Here is a 19,108-nt window from a genome sequence, read left to right as displayed (position 1 = left end):
TGTTTTCACTCTAGATGATTGAATAGATTTTGCTAAAGTCTTAATGGTAACTTACATGTTAAGCTTAGGATCATTCTTGTCTGACTGTGGGAAAATAAAGTCGCCTAAACAAAACTCGGTGTTTTACTTAGAAAACCAAAATATTCGCCAAGACTCGGGAAGATATTAAGACTATCGCATCTAGCGAACTCCTAAGACGCATTCTGTACAATATTGCCTTATTCTTGTCTAGGAACAAAATCTAAAATAAAATACAATGGAAATTATTTAAAAACTAAGGTAGAGCCCTTTAGTCGGACAATTATCCTGTCCAAGAGAACTCATCTCTTACAATTGGCGCCCAGTAGAAAATTTTGGAAAAAAATCTTATTTTTTCCAACTAAATTTAACATTTAAAATATCAATTATATTTCAAGTGCATCAATTATATTTCGCTTGCATTCATCGTTCCTGGGCTCATAAGCAACAATTGTGTTGTGGTTGTTAGGAAATTGCTTCATCAGAGATCAATAAGTATTGTTGTTGTAAAATTGGATTTCGGGACCTGTAGTTATTTGTTTCAAATTTAATCAAAGCATTATTAGGAAACGGTTGATGGTATTCAAAATAAAATTGTAGAACGAACTCCGATGTTTGAGATATGCCAAGAACCACAATGAATTCATTAAGCTTTTTAGACACCATTTTAGAGCAATCACTTGCTAAAACTCTCCGTCCGTCCCTAATAATTTCAAACCCCTCTCCCTAATGCACCATCTACTGGCGAGCAAAGTACCACTTCGATGCAAAATGGCTCTGACTTAAAACAATCTAAATCCACCACTAATCCCGTCCCAAATCCACCACTAATCCTGTTAATCCTCAAAATCCCTCTCCCAAATGCACCATTTACTAGCAAGCAAAGTTCCACTTCTAAATCCACCACTAATATCGTCCCCGTTACTGTGGGCCTTGCAGAAAGCCAATTTTCCCAGCTATTAGGAAATACTGTCCGTCAAGAGAGTCGCTATACTTTTAGTTCTTGCAGCGCACGTTTTAACGGAGGACGAAACACTGCAGAAGTTGAAGTCACAATCTTAGTGTACAAGGAGGCAGAAAATATGTCAGATATAATGGCTCTTCTTAGTCTTGCATTGCTACTTGAAGGTTATGCATCACTTTGGTGCCAAGGGGTCAAGTTTGAAGCCGGAACCTTTTCAGATGCCATCGCGTTATTGTGCGATGCATTTTTGCCACCAAAACCAGATTGAAGGATCTACTCTTAGGTATTTCAGGATAAACAAGGATCTTATGAATCAACTGATAGCTTTGTGTATAGAATGAGAAGCCTCTTCTCCCAATTAACAGAAAGACTTCCAGAAAGCACATTTATAAACATGATTTTTTCACAAATTTGTGTTCAACTCCGAGAGAAAATTCCTCGAGAAAGCGTCAAGTCTTTCCAAGAACTTTTTAACAAAGCTCGGGATATTGAAATGTCAATTAAAGAAAATTGAGGGAAATAAGACCTCGGGACCAGCAAAGCCAGTTCTATTTGTTTTTTTTTTTTTTTTTCATTACATTCCACTATGCCGAGCTTTGTTTGATTTTGTTTCTTTACTACAAACACTTTAATATCAGTGTTGATATCGTACACTTTTGTGTACAATTTAAAACGAAAGTGCCATCACTGTCGGCAACATCAAGCAATATACACTTTATTTTGATTGAAATAAACTCGGTTCTCAGAGTTTGTTAGTCAGTCGTTGCCTTACTAAGGTCTGCGTTGGTTACGGTTTGTTGAAAGCACCAGGTCACGTCGCGCGTAAAGTGAAACTTACGTACATATTGAAAAAAAAAAAAATAATTGTTGAAGACACTCGCTTTAATAGCGCTCATCAGAACATGAATCGATTAATAAGCTTTGCTTTTATATTTCTACAAATATTAATAATTGTCAATGCCACTGGGTGAGTGTGAAATGCATTTGCAGTGATTTCTAAGAATTCGGGGATTTTATTTTATGAGACCTGTGTCCGGTAGTAGAGTGATATTTTTTACATCGCCAAACGCATGATGGGCAATGGTGTTCCAGTCACGTTTGTATTGAACTTCGTGACGACAACAATTATTATTATGGATATTGTTTGGTATATCATTGGGGTTTACTAAATGATCGGTATTTTGTAATTGTTGTTATTTATATGCAAGCCGCTTATAGACAAGTATTAAATAATATTATCGCCCCAAAAGTGGTTGACAATTCAGAGGATGAGTAAGAATTTTGTTGATCTAAAAAAGAATTCTATAAATGTAGACAAAGTGGTTAATTGCTGATTTAGATGATAAAGCATTTGGTGATATCAAAAAGAATGCAATCCTTCTATGGGCTTCAGATCCATCCGTGTGATAGTATGTAACAATGTATGCAGGAAATGGTTACAGGGGGCTATATCACAGTTTTGGGCCTTTGAGGTCCAAAGATATTTCTGTATGTGTACGAGTCAACTACATAATTTAGAAGAAACGGACATATGCACACTAAGGCTTCATATAAGGAAAACTTAAAGTAGACAGCGAAATACAACACGCCCCCAAACCACTTTTCCCCTCCAGTAGGCTTTTTAGAGAAGCAAAACATTGCCCCAGGTCAAACAACTTCTTTGATAATAATTTCTGGATGAGTTGGGTAAGGGCATGTGCCTGGGCATATGGGAGCATCTTATTAAACCCACAAGTATATATTATTTGTATGTACTACAGGGAGATTTTTTAAGAGCTATATACAAGTTTAACAAGTGAAAGCATGCCAAGTTCGGCCGGACCGAATCTTGGGAACCCACCAAAAAGGGGGATCGACTTATATGGGAGCTATATCAGGTTTTAGACTGATTTGGACCGTACTTGGCACAATTGTTAAAAGGCATAACAAAACACTACACGCTCAATTTCATCCAACTCGGACAAAAATTGCGGCTTGTAAGGGCTTAAGAAGTCAAATCAGGGATCGGTTTATATGGGAGCTATATCAGGTTATAGACCGCTTCCGACCGTACTTAGCATTGTTGTTGGATGTCATAATCGAACACTACATGCAAAACTTCAGCCTAATCGGACAAAAATTGAAGTTGTAAGGGCTCAAGAAGTCAAATCGGAGATCGGTTTATATGGGAGCTATATCAGGTTTTAAACCGATTCTGACTGCACTTAGCATAATTGTTGGAAGTCATTACGGAACAATACATGCGAAATTTCAGCCAAAAATGACGGCTTCCAGGGGCTCAAAAAGTAAAATCGGGAGATAGGTTTATATGAGAGCTTTATATAAATACGAACCGATAAGACCCATTTGCAATCCCCAATGGCCAAGATGAACATTAAGTGTCTGTGCAAAATTTCAAGCGGCTAGCTGTACGCGTTCCACCTCTATCGTGATTTCGACAAAAGGACGGGCGGACATGTGTAGATCGACCCAACACGTCGAGACGATCAAGAATATATATACTATATGGGTCTTAGACGAACTTTACTGTGGGTTGTCCATCCAGCCCACCCCCAGAGGCCTATCTACGCTTATGGCTGCCATACAGACCGATCTCTCGATTTAAGATTTTGGGACATAAAAGACGTATTGGACGAAATTTGGGACAGTGTGTTAAGCCCTTCGACATCCCTCTTAAATCCCTAATCGATACAGATTTGGATATAGCTGCCATATAGACCAATCTCTCGATTTAAAGTCTTGGCCCCATTAAAGGCTCATTTATAATCAGGTTTCGCTGAAATTTGACGCAGTGACTTATGTTAGGCTTTTCGACATCCGTGTCGTATATGGTTCAGATCGGTCTATATTTGGATATAGCTACCAAAAAGACCAATATTTTATTCTACAAAATTGGACAATGAGTTGTACTTATTAGACCACTCACTTTCCGTGCCTAATTTTGTCCAAATCGAACCATTTTCCGATTTAGCTGATGTGGGGGCATAAATTATGAAGTTTTCTTAGGATTATGACGAAAGTTGCTTTACATAAATACCCGGTGTTGTGGGTATCCGAAGTTCGTGAAAAAATCATGATAATATATTTAAGCGTTCCGATTTATTAGCTCCTCAACGTTTTTTTTTAATACTCGACGAATTTCATAACCTTTCCACAATTTCAGAAATACCCACCATACCCTGACAAAAGTTTTCAAAAAAAAAAAATCGTTAAAAGTCCAATAACTCATAAACCGTTAGAGATATACTGGGCATTTCCGCATGTTTTTGCAAAGTTGTACGAACTCAATCTTTAAACCAGTAAGAAAAAGCAAAAGTCGGGTAGAGCCGACTATATAATACCCTACACCTACCCTACAATTGTAAATTCGGGCAATATATAAATATATATGTATATGAGAGCTACATCCAAATTTGAACCAATTTTGATGAAATTTCTCGGATCGGTCGAAAATTGTTGTTACTACGGCCATATCAGTGCAAATCAGGCGATACATATATATATCCAAGTCTGAACCGATTTTGCAGATATGTTAAGATCAGCAAGAAAACAATCCATGCCAAATTTTGTGCAGATCGGTTGAAAATTGTTGTCACTACGGCCATTTGAGTGCAAATCGGGCTATATATATATATATATATATATATATATATATATATATATATATATATATATATATATATATATATATATATATATATATATAATATATATATATATTAGAGCTATATCTTAATCTAAACCGATTTTTACCAACATCAATAGCGTCCATCCGTGGGGCAGAAGTGTGAAATTTCGTGATGATTAGGAAACAAATAAGAACTGACCTTTAATTACAAGAACACATGGACTTACAGACGGACATGGCTTAATCGAATCAGAAAGTAATACCTGAGTCGATCGGTATACTTATCAATGCGTCTAGCCCTTCTCCTTCTTAGCGTTGCAAACAAATGCACAAACTTATAATACCCTGTACCACAGTGGTGGTGTAGTGTATCAAAAATCAAGCCGATCGGTCCATAAATGATTGTTTGACAAGCAGAACAAAATTTTACATGTTCGAGGTGACCAACTTTTAAACTCCATGTTTTAACCTCTGGACCCACTAGGGTCTTGGCATACTAATTAGGAAACACGTCAACATTGACTATATAAAGTATTGTACATATCTCTATCCGTTCAAGAGTTCCAGAATTATTTTCAAGATTTTTCGGTTTGGGAACACTGTGTGCCGTCCGTCTGCCCATCTGTCAGTTATAATATGCTACAGTCTTCAAAATTAAAGTCAAAATGAAATGAAACCTTGAAAAGATTTTTTTTCTTCCAATAATTTCCTTAAATTTTATAAATTTTTCGAAGACTATTCTTTTTCCGACTATATCTTGATAAGGCATCAAGTTTAGACCAATCTCCCCATTTCCTGTCTTAGGCTCATAAAAACCGCATTTATAGTCCGATTTCGTTGGCACATTGAGTTGCGTCAAGACCCCCAACATTCATACCGACTATGGTCTAGATCGGACTATATCTAAATACAGATTGTTCCCCAGATTTAAAGTCTTAGGCCCATGAGAGACTTCTACCGATTGAAGGTCTCTCATCCCTAACTGGCGAATTTATTGGTCGATTTTCCAGAAATTTCGTACATTGAGCCAAACCGAAAGCTTTAGTCGCCAGTGCTTAGTTTTTCATATTTATTATAATTTTTATACCCACCACCGAAAATGAGTATTGCCATTCCGTTTGCAACACATCGAAATATCCATTTCCGATCCTATAAAGTATGTATATTCTTGATCGTCGTAAATATCTAAGACAATCTAGCCATGTCCGTCCGTCTGTTTGTAGAAATCACGCTACAGTCTTTAAAAATGGAGATATTGAGATGAAACTTTGCACAGATTCTTTTTCTATCCATAAGCAGGTTAAGTTCGAAGATGGGCTATATCGGATTATATCTTGATATAGCCCCCATATAGACCGATCCGCCGATTTTGGGTCTTAGGCCCATAAAAGCCACATTTATTATTCGATTTTGCTGAAATTTGAGACAGTGAGTTTTGTTAGACCAGTCGACATCCTTCTTCAGTTTGGCCCAGATTGGTCCAGATTTGGATATAGCTGCCATATAGACCGATTTCCTGATTTAAGGTTTTAGGCCCATAAAAAGTGAATTTATTAACCAATATTTAACCGAAATTTAGATTTAGCTGCTATGGGTTCTCAAATGATGCATTTTTCACCGCATTATGACGAAAGGTGGCTTATATATGTATCCGAGGTGATGGGTATCCAACTTAATGCTCTTTTACTTGTTCGGCTATATGTTGATAAATCATCACATTTAGACCAAGTACGGGATAGTTGTGAGCACCACACAGGCTGGGACATTGAGGTCCAACCTGTGTTGTGTTCATTGCTGTCACGAGAAGCATAGTTGCGAGCTACTGGACGCTTTCCCAAGTTGCGAATAGTGGAATGCTCCATATGGAGTAGTTGCAATGGCAGTCGCGGACAATCAGCAGTAACGAGCGGAGAGTCTCAGTGAGAGGCCGGGCGGCACCGGTTCTTGCACAAATACTGAGTGACTTTGACGCTTGAGATGACAAGGCGAGTTATTGGCGCCTTTAAATAACCAATGACCACCTAGTTTCAGCGGCGATCTGTTCTTTGGACCGGAACGTGCTTGCTCACCTACAGGAGCTTGACGAGGATCGCTACCTCCTCATGAAAATGTGGCTACAACAACAACCAAGCTCCAGATTTTGTGTTTTAGGTTCATAAAACCCACAATTATTGTCTGATTTCGCTGGCACATTGAGTTGCGCGAAGACCGCTACATTCGTTCCGACTTTAGTCTAGATTGGACTATATCTTAATATAGCACTCATATAGACCGATCCCCAGATTTATAGTCTTAGGCCCTTGAGCCAATGCTATAGCTTTAATCGACATTTTAAGTCGATCTAGACATGTCCGTCCGTCTGTCGAAAACATGTTAACTTTTGAAGGATTAAAGCTAGGTCATTGAAATTTTGCAGAAATACTTTTTAACAGTTTAGGTCGGTTGGGATTGTAAATGGGCCATACTGGTCCATGTTTTGATGAAGCTGCAATATAAACCGATCTTGGGTCTTGACTTCTTGAGCCACAAGCGGGCACAATTCTCATTCGATTTGGCTAAAAATTAGCAATCGCTCCATAATCTGATATAGCTGCCATATAATCCGATCTTGAATCTTGTCTTCTTGAAGCACTAGATGGCGCAATTCTCATCTCGTCTAAGGTTAGGTTGCTCGTCTAGATTCATGTGCGACAGCTCCCTCAATTTAAATACAATGTGTATGTTACCTTGGATTCCTAGGTGGTAAGAAGTTTGGCCCCATTAAAAGGCACTCCAAAACCAAAACAGGTGAATATGGAACAACAACAAAGCTATTGGGACTTATCTTCGTCATTTGGGGGCCTTTTTCATTTAGCTATTAGGGCCAATTGAGGTTTCCTTAAGCCATAGAGGGGCATATTTTCAATTTAGTGTCAGCCTATTTCAAAATTTTAAGGCTTTAAACAACAAATTGAAAAAAACCGTCAGCGGCTCTTTCTGCCATTTTCAAACACTCAAAAAAAAAAAATAATTTGAAGAAGATTTTTAAAAATCGTTTCATATTTTACTCCAAATACATATTTGAGCGCAAATTGTTTTTATTTTTGGGGTGAATTTGTTCCGGGGTTATTTGTGTGGGGTGGTCTATTTCATGTTCAAATGCTGGGAATATTTCTTGGTGGCCCACAGACTGGTAGAGGAATGTACCATTTCGCTTTGCTCACTTATGGCGTAGCTAAGGCTTGTGGAATTAAAGTAGAGAAAAGTTTAACCATTCTATCTGACTGCATAGAACATTTTTACTTTACAATTCTGACAATAGCAAATATTTTTCAGTGAATATTCTTGCAACTTATTTCGAACACAGCCATACAAATATCTTCAAAGTGGTCTAGCATGACCTTAGCTACAAGTTTATCAGTACAATTCTTTCGTTCGAATGAACAAAAATTAGGTTAACATTTGTAGTTTATTCAGAAATACATTTTCTAAATGAATAATAATCGAAATCAGGTTTCTTCTAGTACTGTAAAGACACTACCTTTGCTCTAAAACTGCCACAGTAGCCCCTGACAATGAATTCATGAATGATAATCCAGAATATTTTAAATCTTCTTATTATTGGGAGATTAAATTCATGAGAATAGATAAAGATTAAGAAGTAAAATTAGCATATACCGGCATTAGCATCTTTGTATTAAATACTAACTGAAAAGAGGTTGGGAGGAGGGGAGAAGAAACTTATAACATAGCTTATAATATTAGATCAGAAGCTATGTAAACAACGACTGGCATTTTAGAAAATGCAATTAATAACGCCAATATGGGCAATCTTTTCTCATCCAAAGCAGATATAACAAACATTATATTGATGCACGTTTTGACTTCGAATAGAGAATAATTTTCGGTTTTTATAGCATAAAAAAATATTTAAAAAGTTCAAGCTCAAGAGAAATTGCACAGTTAGCTCTTTGCGTTAAGTTCGGCCGGGCTGAACTTTGGTTACCCACCACCTCGGGTATATATGTAAACCACCTTTCATCAAAATTCGGTGAAAATTTCATACCTTACGTCCCATAGCAGTTATATCAAAATATGTTCCGATTTGGAGCAAATACTTATAATTACAGTAGCTATATCTAAAAATAAACCGATCTAAACCATGTACGACACGGATGTCGAAAAGCCTAACTCAACTCACTGTGTCAAATTTCAGTGAAATCGGATTATAAATGCGCCTTTTACGGGGCCAATACTTTAAATCGAGATATCGGTCTATATGGCAGCTATATCCTGATCTGGATCGATTTGGGCCAAGTTTGTGCATTTGTTTGCAACGCTAAGAAGGAGAAGAGCTAGACCCATTGATAAGTATACCAAAGTACATCGGCTTAGAATCATGATTCGATCTAGCTATGACCGTCTGTCTATCCATGTATTCTTGTGATCAAGGTATAGGTTGCATTAGTTGTCCCATTGTCATAAAATTTCGCGCAAGTCTCTTTTTTCGTCCAAGGACAAACGCTATTGATTTTGGAAAAAATTGCTTCAGATTTAGATATAACTCCCATATATCTTTCATCCGACTTTTAAGGCTGTAGAAGCCACAATGTTTCTCCGATCTGTCAAAACTTAAGCAAGAGGTGCTTTATTTGACGTTTTTATACGTGTGCAAAATTTCGTAACAATCGGGCCAGATTAACATATAGCTCCCATATATATCTTTCATCCGATATGGCTTTTTAAGGCTGTGGAAGCCACAGTTTTTGTCCAATGTTTTCCAAATTTAGCACGAGACATTTTACTTAACGGCCCAATATGTGTGCAAAGTCGTTCATCAAAGTCGGTCCAGATTTAGATATAGCTCCGACATATATCTTTCATCCGATATGGCCCTTCAAGGCTGTTGTAGCTATAGTTTAGGTCCTATCGTAAGAAAATCTTATAAAATTAAAGCCTGAATGCAAAAATGAAATTTTGCACAACGTGTTTTCTTATGATATCCAACAACTGTGTTGAGTATGGTTGAAATCGGTCAATAACCTGATATAGCTGCCATATAAACCAATCTTGGGTCTTGACTTCTTGAGCCTCTAGAGTGCGCAATTCTTATCCGATTGGAATGAAATTTTTCACGACGTGCTTTGTTATGATATTCAACAGCTGTGCCAAGTATTGTTCAAATCGGTCCATAACCTGATATGACTGTCATATAAACCGATCTTGGGTCTTGACTTCTTGAGCTTCTAGAGGGCGCAATTCTTATCCGATTTGAATGAATTTTGGCACGTAGTATGTTATGATAACCAACAACTGTGCCAAGTATGGTTCAAATCGGTTCATAACCTGATATAGCTGTCATATAAACAGATATGGGGACTAGACTTCTTGATCTTCTAGAAGGCGCCATTCAAACTCAAATTTTTGCGAATTATAAGCAGACCTCAGTAGGAAAATAAAACTTTTTATACCCTCCACCATTAGAGGGGGGTATACTAATTTTGTCATTCTGATTGTAACTACTCGAAATATTCGTCTGAGACCCCATAAAGTATATATATTCTTGATCGTCGTGAAATTTTATGTCGATCTAGCCATGTCCGTCCGTCTGTCCGTCCGTCCGTCTGTCTGTCGAAAGCACGCTAACTTCCGAAGGAGTAAAGCTAGCCGCTTGAAATTTTGCACAAATACTTTTTATTGGTGTAGGTCGGTTGGTATTGCAAATGGGCCATATCGGTCCATGTTTTGATATAGCTGTCATATAAACCAATCTTGGGTCTTAACTTCTTGAGCCTCTAGAGGGCGCAATTCTCATCCTGTTTGACTGAAATTTTGCACATAGTGTTTTAGTATCACTTCTAACAACTGTGCTAAGTATGGTTCAAATCAGTCCATAACCTGGTATATCTGTCATATAAACCGATCTTGGGTCTTGACTTCTTGAGCCTCTAGAGGGCGCAATTCTCATCCAATTTGACTGAAATTTTGCACATAGTGTTTTAGTATCACTTCTAACTACTGTGTTAAGTATGGTTCAATTGGCTGACATTTTACACAGGTCTCCAACATATAATTTAATAGTGGTCTAAATCGGATCATATCTTGATATCGCTCTAATAGCAGAGCAAATCTTTTCTTATATAGTTTTTTGCCTAAGAAATGATGTTGGGAAAAGAACTCGACAAATTGGATCCATGGTGGAAGGTATATAAGATTCGGCCCGGCCGAACTTAGCACGCTTTTACTTGTTCATAATCAATTCGTATTTTTTGTGCTATAAAAAACAATTCGTTGTTGTTTTCGCACATTTAAAAACCTAGATTCGGATGCATATTTTTTATGTATGTGCCTTTGACATTTTCTTGTACCTGGCAGCCATTTGAATGCTGCTCTAATTATTTCTAATGAGCTCTAATGATACCCTCATTTTTGTACAAAATCCTTAAAAATTTACACTTTCCGAGCACTCGTCTGAGCTGCTCAATATACTGACTGCTCTTTGCTTAGTCAAAATAAACAAGTTATACCCTCCATCATGGATCGCATTTGTCGAGATCTATGCGCGGTGTCTCTTTTTAGGCAAACAAAGAATATTGAATAAGTACTGTTATGCTATTGGAGCTTTATCAAGTTATAGTCCAAATCGGACCATAAATGAATGCTGAACATTGTAGAAGTCATTGTGTAATATTTCAATTCAATCGGATAAGAATTGCGCCTTGTAGGGCGCAAGAAGCAAAATCGTGAGATAGGTTTATATGGAAGCTGTATCAAGCTATTGATCGATTCAGACCATAATAGATACGTCTATTAAATGTCATGAGTGAAGCCGTTGCGCGAAATTTCTGCCAAATCGGAGAGAATTGCACCCTCTAGAGGCACAAGAAGTGAAGATACCAGATCGGTTTATATGGCAGCTATATAAGGATATGTTTCGATTTGCGCCATACTTAGCACAGTTATTGGAAGTCATAACAAAACACCTCATGCAAAATTTCAGCCAAATCGGATGAGAATTGTGCGCTCTATTGGCTCAAGAAGTCAAGATCCAAGATCGGTTTATATGACCGCTACACCAGATTATGAACCGATTTTAATCATACTTAACACAGTTGTTGGAAGTGATACTAAAACACCACGTGCAAAGTTTCAGTCAAATCGGACGAGAATTGCGCCCACTAGAGGCTCAAGAAGTCAAAGCCGAAGATCGGTTTATATGGCAGCTATACCAAATCATAGGCCGATTTGGCCCATTTACAATCCCAACCGACCTACACTAATAAAAAGTATTTGTGCAAAATTTCAAGCGCCTAGCTTAACTCCTTCGAAAGTTAGCGTATTTTCGACAGACAGACAGACGGACGGACAGACTGATGGACGGACAGACGGACGGACGGACAGACGGATTGACTTAAAATGACATTACGATCTTGAATATATATACTCTATAAGGTCTTAGACGCATATTTCGAGTTGCTACAAACAGAATGACGAAATTAGTATACCCCCATCCTATGGTGGAGGGTATAAGAAGGAGAGATCGGTTTGCATGGAAACTATATCAGGTTATGGACAGAGGGCATAGAAGAAGTCACTGTGCAAAATCTCAGCAAAATCGAATAAGAATTACGCCCTCTAGAGGATCAAGAAGTAAGATCGGAAGATCGGTTCATATGGGAGCTATATCAGCTTATGAACCGAGTCAGACCATATTAACACGTTTGTTAGCGGCCATAGATACAGTGACTGTGACAAATTTTAACAAAATCGGACAAGAATTACGTCTTATAGAGGCTCAAGAAGTAAATTCGTTAAATCGGTTTATAGGGGAGTCAGGTTTAAGATCGATTTGAACCACCCTTGGTACATCCATTAAATGTTGTAGAAGACATCATAGAACGAAATTTCAGTCATATCCGATAAAAATTGCGCCCTCTAGAGGCTCAAGAAGTCAAATCGGAAGGTCGTTTTATATGAGACCAAATATGGTTCAAATCCTGAGGTTTTGGGCCGATTTGGCACGTAAGTTGAGTTCATTTTGCGAAATTCCACAAAGATCGGATAAGAATTGCGCCTTGAGGCTTAAGATGGATAATCCGAAGATTGGTTTATGTGGAAGCTATATCTTAATATGGACTGATATGACCCATTTACAATTCCAGTCGACCTACACTGACGCATAGCTTTACTCTTTCAAAAGTAAGCGTGCTTTCTGCAGACAGACAGACGGACACACGGACGGTCATGCCTAAATCGACTTAAAATGTCAAGACGATCAAGAATATATATACCTTATGGGGTCTAAGATCAATATTTCGAGGTGTTACAAACGCAATAGTGAAGTTAGTATACCCCCATCCTTTGGTGGAGGGTATGAAAAGAAAAAAAATTGTGTGTGAGAATGTTTTTACACAAGTGACGAGCACATAATTGCAATTACTTGCAAACCTAGCGATCTGCTTGGGATTATTTTCTTTTGTAAGTACAGAGTAATGTGCAATAGTGAGTATTTTTGCCAAATACTGGTCTATACGCTCAAATACTCATAATTTGTATAACCACCACCATAGAATGGGGGTATACTAATCTAGTCATTCCGTTTGTAACACCTCGAAATATTGATCTGCTGATTCTGATTCTATCTAGCCATATCCGTCCGTCTGTCGAAATTACGATAAGCTACCCGCTTGAAATTTTGCGCAGATATATAATATTGATGAAGGTCGTTGGGGATTGGGCCATATCAGTTCAGATTTCGATATAGCTCCCATATAAACCGATCTCCGGATTTGACTTCTTGAGCCCCTGGAAGCCACAATTTTCAACCGATTTGGCTTAAATTTTGAACATAGTGTTCTCTTATGCCTTCTAACAACTGCGCCAAGCAAGGTCCAAATCGGTTTATAACCTGATATAGCTCCCATATGAACCGTTCTCCCGATTTGACTTCTTGAGCGCCTGGAAGCCGCAATTTTTGTCTGATTTGGTTGATAGTTGGTATGCGGTGTTCAATTATGACTATGTCTCAAGGAGTCAAAACCCAATATCAGTTTATATGGCAGCTATATCAGGTTATTGACCGATTTTAACCTAACTTAGCACAGTTATTGGAAGTCACAGCGGAACACCTCGTGCGAAATTTCATTTCAATCGGATAAGAATTGCGCCCTCTAGTGGCTCAAGAAGTCAAGACCCAAGATCGGTTTATATGGCAGCTATATCAGGTTATGAACCGATTTAAACTTTATTTGGCACAGTTATTGAAAGTCATAATAAAATACGCCCTCTAGAGGCTCAAGGAGTTAAGACCCAAGATCGGCTTATAGGGCAGCTATATCAAAACATGGACCGATATGGTCCATTTGTAATCCCAACTGACCTACAGTAATAAGAAGCATTTGTGCAAATTTTACTCCTTCGAAATTTAGCGTGCTATCGACAGACAAACGGGCGGACATGGCTAGTTCGACTTAAAATGTCATGACGATCAAAAATATATATAGTTTATGGGGTCTTAGACGAATATTTCGAGTAGTTACAAACAGGATGACAAAATTAGTATACCCCCATCTTATGGTGAAGGGTATAAAAACAATTCGTTACAGAATTTTAGAAGACTTTTCGCAACCTTCATGGCATATGCTAGATTAACTTTCTAATTGAAATTTCACGCTTTCTTTATTTTATTTTCAGCTTCTACACTATAGTTGCTCCGGGCACAATTCAACCTAATTATGACTATGCTGTAAGTGTTACCCTGCACGAAGCGGCAGAAGCGGCAACAATAAAACTAGACATTACCAGTCAGAAATACAATGTGAGTAAAACTATTGATGTAGCACCCTCGGATACGCAAGTGGTACACTTTGATATTCCCAAAATCGAGGATGGCGACTACAAGTTGCAGACCGAAGGATTGAAGGGTCTTATATTTAAAAACTCTACCGATTTGGTGTACAAAGATGAAAAGCCCAAAGTCTATATACAAACTGACAAAGCCGTTTACAAACCAGGTGACTTGGTGCAATATCGCATTTTGGCTCTGGATGAGAATACCAGACCAGCGAGGCTGGATGAGCCCCTTAATGTTGGAATTCGTGACGGTGCTGGCAATCACATTAAACAAATGAAGGATGTTAAATTTGACAAAGGTGTTTTCAGTGGCAAGTTTCAGTTGTCGGAACAACCTGTACTGGGCAATTGGGTGATTGAGATTACCCATGGTGAGGAAAATAAGCAAAAGACCGAGAAGCATTTTGAGGTGGCCAAATATGTTCTACCCAAGTTTAGTGTTGAACTTGAGGCTCCCAAAGAGGTGGCCATTTTCGATGGTATTATTAAAATGACAGTACGTTCCAAGTATACCTATGGTAAACCGGTTAAGGGCAAGGCTACGGTAACCATAGCTCAATCTCCTCGCACTGAAGCTGCCGAAAAGACCATCGATGTCGATGGCAAGGGTCATTTGGAATTTGATTTGGTTAAAGATTTAAAATTCGATAGAAGTCAATTCGACGCCATGAACAAAGGACAACTCAGATACTACACTTATTTGGCACCCCTGCAGATATTGGCGGTTGTAACCGAAGGCTATACGGGTAACGCACAAAACAAGTCCGCCTCGGTAAATTTGGAGCAATCGCGCTATCGCATAACCGTTCCCGAAAGTCCCAACGAATACGTTCCCAAGAAGCCATTTGAAATTAAGGCTATAATTCAAAAGCTAGATGGCAGCCCCGTTCAGGACGCCAAATCCAGGGCCAAGCTCATTATTAAAAAACAAAGCTATTACTGGGGAACGCCAGAAGAAAAGACCGAGTCTATTGTTTACGAGAGTGCTGTTAGTAGCGAAGGTATGGTAACATTTATGGCAACAATACCCGATGAAGGGTACTATGGTGATGTCACCATAGAGTTTGAAGAAAAAACCCATTACTTGCCAGGCTTGCGATCTGTAGAAGAGGCCAAAAAGGATGAGAAGAAAGAAGATGATATTGGGCCATTGAAGTTAGTTCAAAAGACCGAAAAGTGAGTATTTTAAATTTATAACATTTATATATTAGAATTATTAGGGTGAAAAAAGTATACAGGTGCAAAGTTCAAATGGATCATAATGGTCTTAATTACCATTCATCTTGTCATCGAAATATTGATCCACAAAATGTATAAAGCGTGATTTTTTAGCTATTATCTTTTTGGCAACAATGATTTAAACACGCTTCGTGTTTTGTTTCCCCTTCAAACATCTTCAGTTTGGCCTACAATTTAACCATGAATCGTCTTACAAACGAACAACGCTTGCAAATTATTGAATTTTATTTCTTCAAAAAGTGTGCTCTGTTAAGAAAGTTCATCGCGCGCTCCTTTCATTTCACGACGAAGCTCATTTTTGACTCAATGGGTATGTAAATAAGCACGATTGTGGATTCTGGAGTGAAGATCAGCCAGAAGCTTTGCAAGAACTAACAATGCATCTAGAAAAAGTCTCAGTTTGGGGCGGTTTATGGGCTGTTGGCATCATTGGACCGTACTTCTTCAAAGATGATGCGAATGATATCCAACTTTTTTTTGGCCAAAATGCAAGAGCTTGACTTGCATGACACGTGGTTTCAACTAGACGGTGCCACATGCCACACAGCACGCGTTACAATGGACTTATTGAGAGGCTAGTTCGGTGTCATTTTATTTCACATTCGGACCGGTCAATTGGGCGCCTAGTTCGTGCGATTTAACTCCTTTAGACTATTTTTTTGTGGGGCTATGTTAAAGCTCATGTCTATACAGATAAGCCCGCTTCAATTGACGTATAAGAAGGCAACATTGAAGCTTAATTCGTGAGGTACCGGCCGAAATGTTATGAAAGAGTACGCCAAAATTGAACTAAGAGGATGTACTATTTGAGGCACAGTGATGACCAATATATGGCCCGTACTATCGATTTTCTGAAATGGGTTTGGGTGGGGTGGGTTTTTTCCTATACCTTTAAAAAAATCACCCATTACATTAGTGATTGTCTTGATGTTGTAGGCCTTTAAAACAACGTCGGCAAAATGTTGGGGAAAAAGGTTGAACAAGTAAAAAGGCGATAAGTTCGACCGAGCCGAACTTAGGATACCCACCACCTCGGGTATATATGTAAACCACCTTGCATCATAATCCGGTGAAAATTGCATACCTTAGGTCCCATAGCAGTTATTCGAAATGTGATCTGATTTGGACCAAATACTAATAAGTACAAGTCATTGTTCAATTATGTATAACAAAATATTGATCTTTTTAGTAGCTATATCTAAAAATAAACCGATCTGAACCATATACAACATGGATGTCCAAAAGCCTAACATAAGTCAATGTGTAAAATTTCAGTGAAATCGGATTATAAAGCGCTTTTTTCGGGGCCAAGACTTTAAATCAAGATATCGGTCCATATGACAGCTATATGCAAATCTTGATCAATCTAGACCGAATTGCGAAAATTTGTGGAGGGCCTTAACTTAACTCTCTGTCCCAAATTGCGGCAACATCGTACAATAAATGCGCCTTTTATGGGCCCAAAACATTACATCGAGAGATCGGTCTATATGGCAGCTATATACAAACTCGACCGATCTGAATGAAAATAAAGAAGGATGTCGAAGGGCCTAACACAACTCACTGTCCCAAATTGCGGCGATATCGGACAATAAATGCGCTTTTTATGGCCCCAAAACCTAAAACCGAGAGATCGGTCTATATGGCAGCTATATCCAAATCTGGACCGATCTGTGCCATTATGCAGAAGTGTGTCAAGGGGCTTAATTTAACTCACTGTCCCAAATTTCGGCGAAATCGGACAATAAATGGGCCTTTTATTGGTCCAAAACCTTAAATTTAGAGATCGGTCTATATGGCAGCTATATCCAAATCTGGACCGATCTGAGCCAAATTGAAGAAGGATGTCGAAGGACCTAACACAACTCACTGTCACAAATTTCGGCGACATCGGACAATAAATGCGCCTTTTATGGGCTCAAAACCTTAAATCGAGAGATCGGTCTATATGGCAGTTTTTGCAAATCTGGATCGATGTGGCCCAAATTAACGAAGGATGTCGAAAAGCCTAACACAACACAATGTTCCGAATATCGGCGAAATCAGTCAATAGATGAGTCTTTTAGGTTGCCTAGCTTTTAAATCGAGAGATCGGTCTATATGGCAATTATATCCAAATCTAGGCCATACAGCAGAAAGATGGCGAGGGGCCTAACACAACTCACTTTCTGAAATTTCAGCAAAAGCGAGTGGTAAGAGTGGTTCAAATCGGTCCATAACCTGATACAGCTGCCATGTAAACCGACCTGGGGTCTTGACTTCTTGAGCCACTAGAGGGCGCAATTATTATCCGATTTAGCTGAAATTTTGTACCACGGCTTCTCTTATGACGTTTAACATACGTGTCGAAAATGGAATGAATCGGTTTATAGCCTAATACAGCTCGCCTATAAACCGATATCCCTATTTTACTTCTTCAGCCCCTGAAATGCGCAATTTTTACTAGATTTGGCTGAAATTTTACACAATGACTTCGACTATGGTCTCCTATATTCAGTTCAATTATGGTTCGAAATGAACCATAACTTTATATTGTTCTAATAACATAGCAATTCTTTTCTTTCATCCTTTGCTTGCCTAAATAGAGATACCGTGGCTCGACAAATGCGATCCATGGCGGAGGGTATATAAGATTCGGCCCGGCCGAACTTAGCACGCTTTTTCTTGTTTACTTTCATACCCTCCACCATAGGATGGGGGGTATACTAATTTCGTCATTTCGTTTTTAACACCTCGAAATATGCGACTAAGACCCCATAAAGTATATATATTCTTGATCTTCATGACATTATAAGTCAATCTAGCCATATCCGTCCGTCCGTCTGTCAAAAGCACGCCAATTTTCGAAGAAGTAAAGCTAGGTGCTTGAAATTTAGCACAAATACCTCTTATTAGTCAATTGGGATTGTAAATGGGCCAAATTGGTCAATGTTTTGATATTCATATCCGATTCGCCTGAAATTTTACACGTGGTGTTTTGGTATCACATACGACAACTGTGCTAGGTATGATTCAAATCGGTACATAACCTGGTATAGCTGCCATATAACCCGATCTTGGATCTTGAATTCTTGAGTAGCTGGAGGGCGAAATTCTCATCCGATTTGGCTGAAATTTTGCAAGAGGTGTTTTGTTATGACTTTCAACAAATGTACTAAGTACGGCGCAAATCGGTACTTAACCTGATATAGCTGTCATATAAACCGATCTGGTGTCTTGCCGCATTTTTTCGCATTATTTCTGTTACAAACAGAATGACTAAATTAGTATACCCCCATCCTATGGTGAAGGGTATAACAGATGATTACTGTCAAATTTCGCTCGTGAATCAATTAAACATTTCACAGACTTCTCCGAAAGCAGGGTTGAATACCATCCCTTACTAGGACTTCAGCAAGGCACTTGAAATTTAGCACAACTTCTTCTTA

The 19,108-nt window shown here is 38.5% G+C and overlaps 1 protein-coding gene across 11 annotated transcripts in view; it reads left to right on the top strand.

Moving 5' to 3' along the window:
* The first annotated feature begins 1,732 nt into the window (after positions 1-1,732).
* The window catches only part of LOC106084938 (alpha-2-macroglobulin), a 98,658-nt gene continuing 81,282 nt past the window's right edge, over positions 1,733-19,108 (top strand). For all 11 annotated transcript variants that reach the window (XM_059365058.1, XM_013248910.2, XM_013248918.2 and 8 more), the window contains exons 1-2: positions 1,733-1,949; positions 14,283-15,617. In XM_059365058.1, the coding sequence (XP_059221041.1) occupies positions 1,885-1,949; positions 14,283-15,617 (1,400 nt within the window). In that variant the 5' untranslated portion in view covers positions 1,733-1,884. The remainder of the gene's footprint in view (positions 1,950-14,282; positions 15,618-19,108) is intronic.

The sequence above is a fragment of the Stomoxys calcitrans genome, chromosome 3, assembly GCF_963082655.1.
Source record: "Stomoxys calcitrans chromosome 3, idStoCalc2.1, whole genome shotgun sequence".
In the NCBI taxonomy this organism is placed as follows: domain Eukaryota; kingdom Metazoa; phylum Arthropoda; class Insecta; order Diptera; family Muscidae; genus Stomoxys; species Stomoxys calcitrans.
Note: the sequence above shows the minus strand (reverse complement) of the source record. Positions and strands in the feature narration are given on the sequence as shown.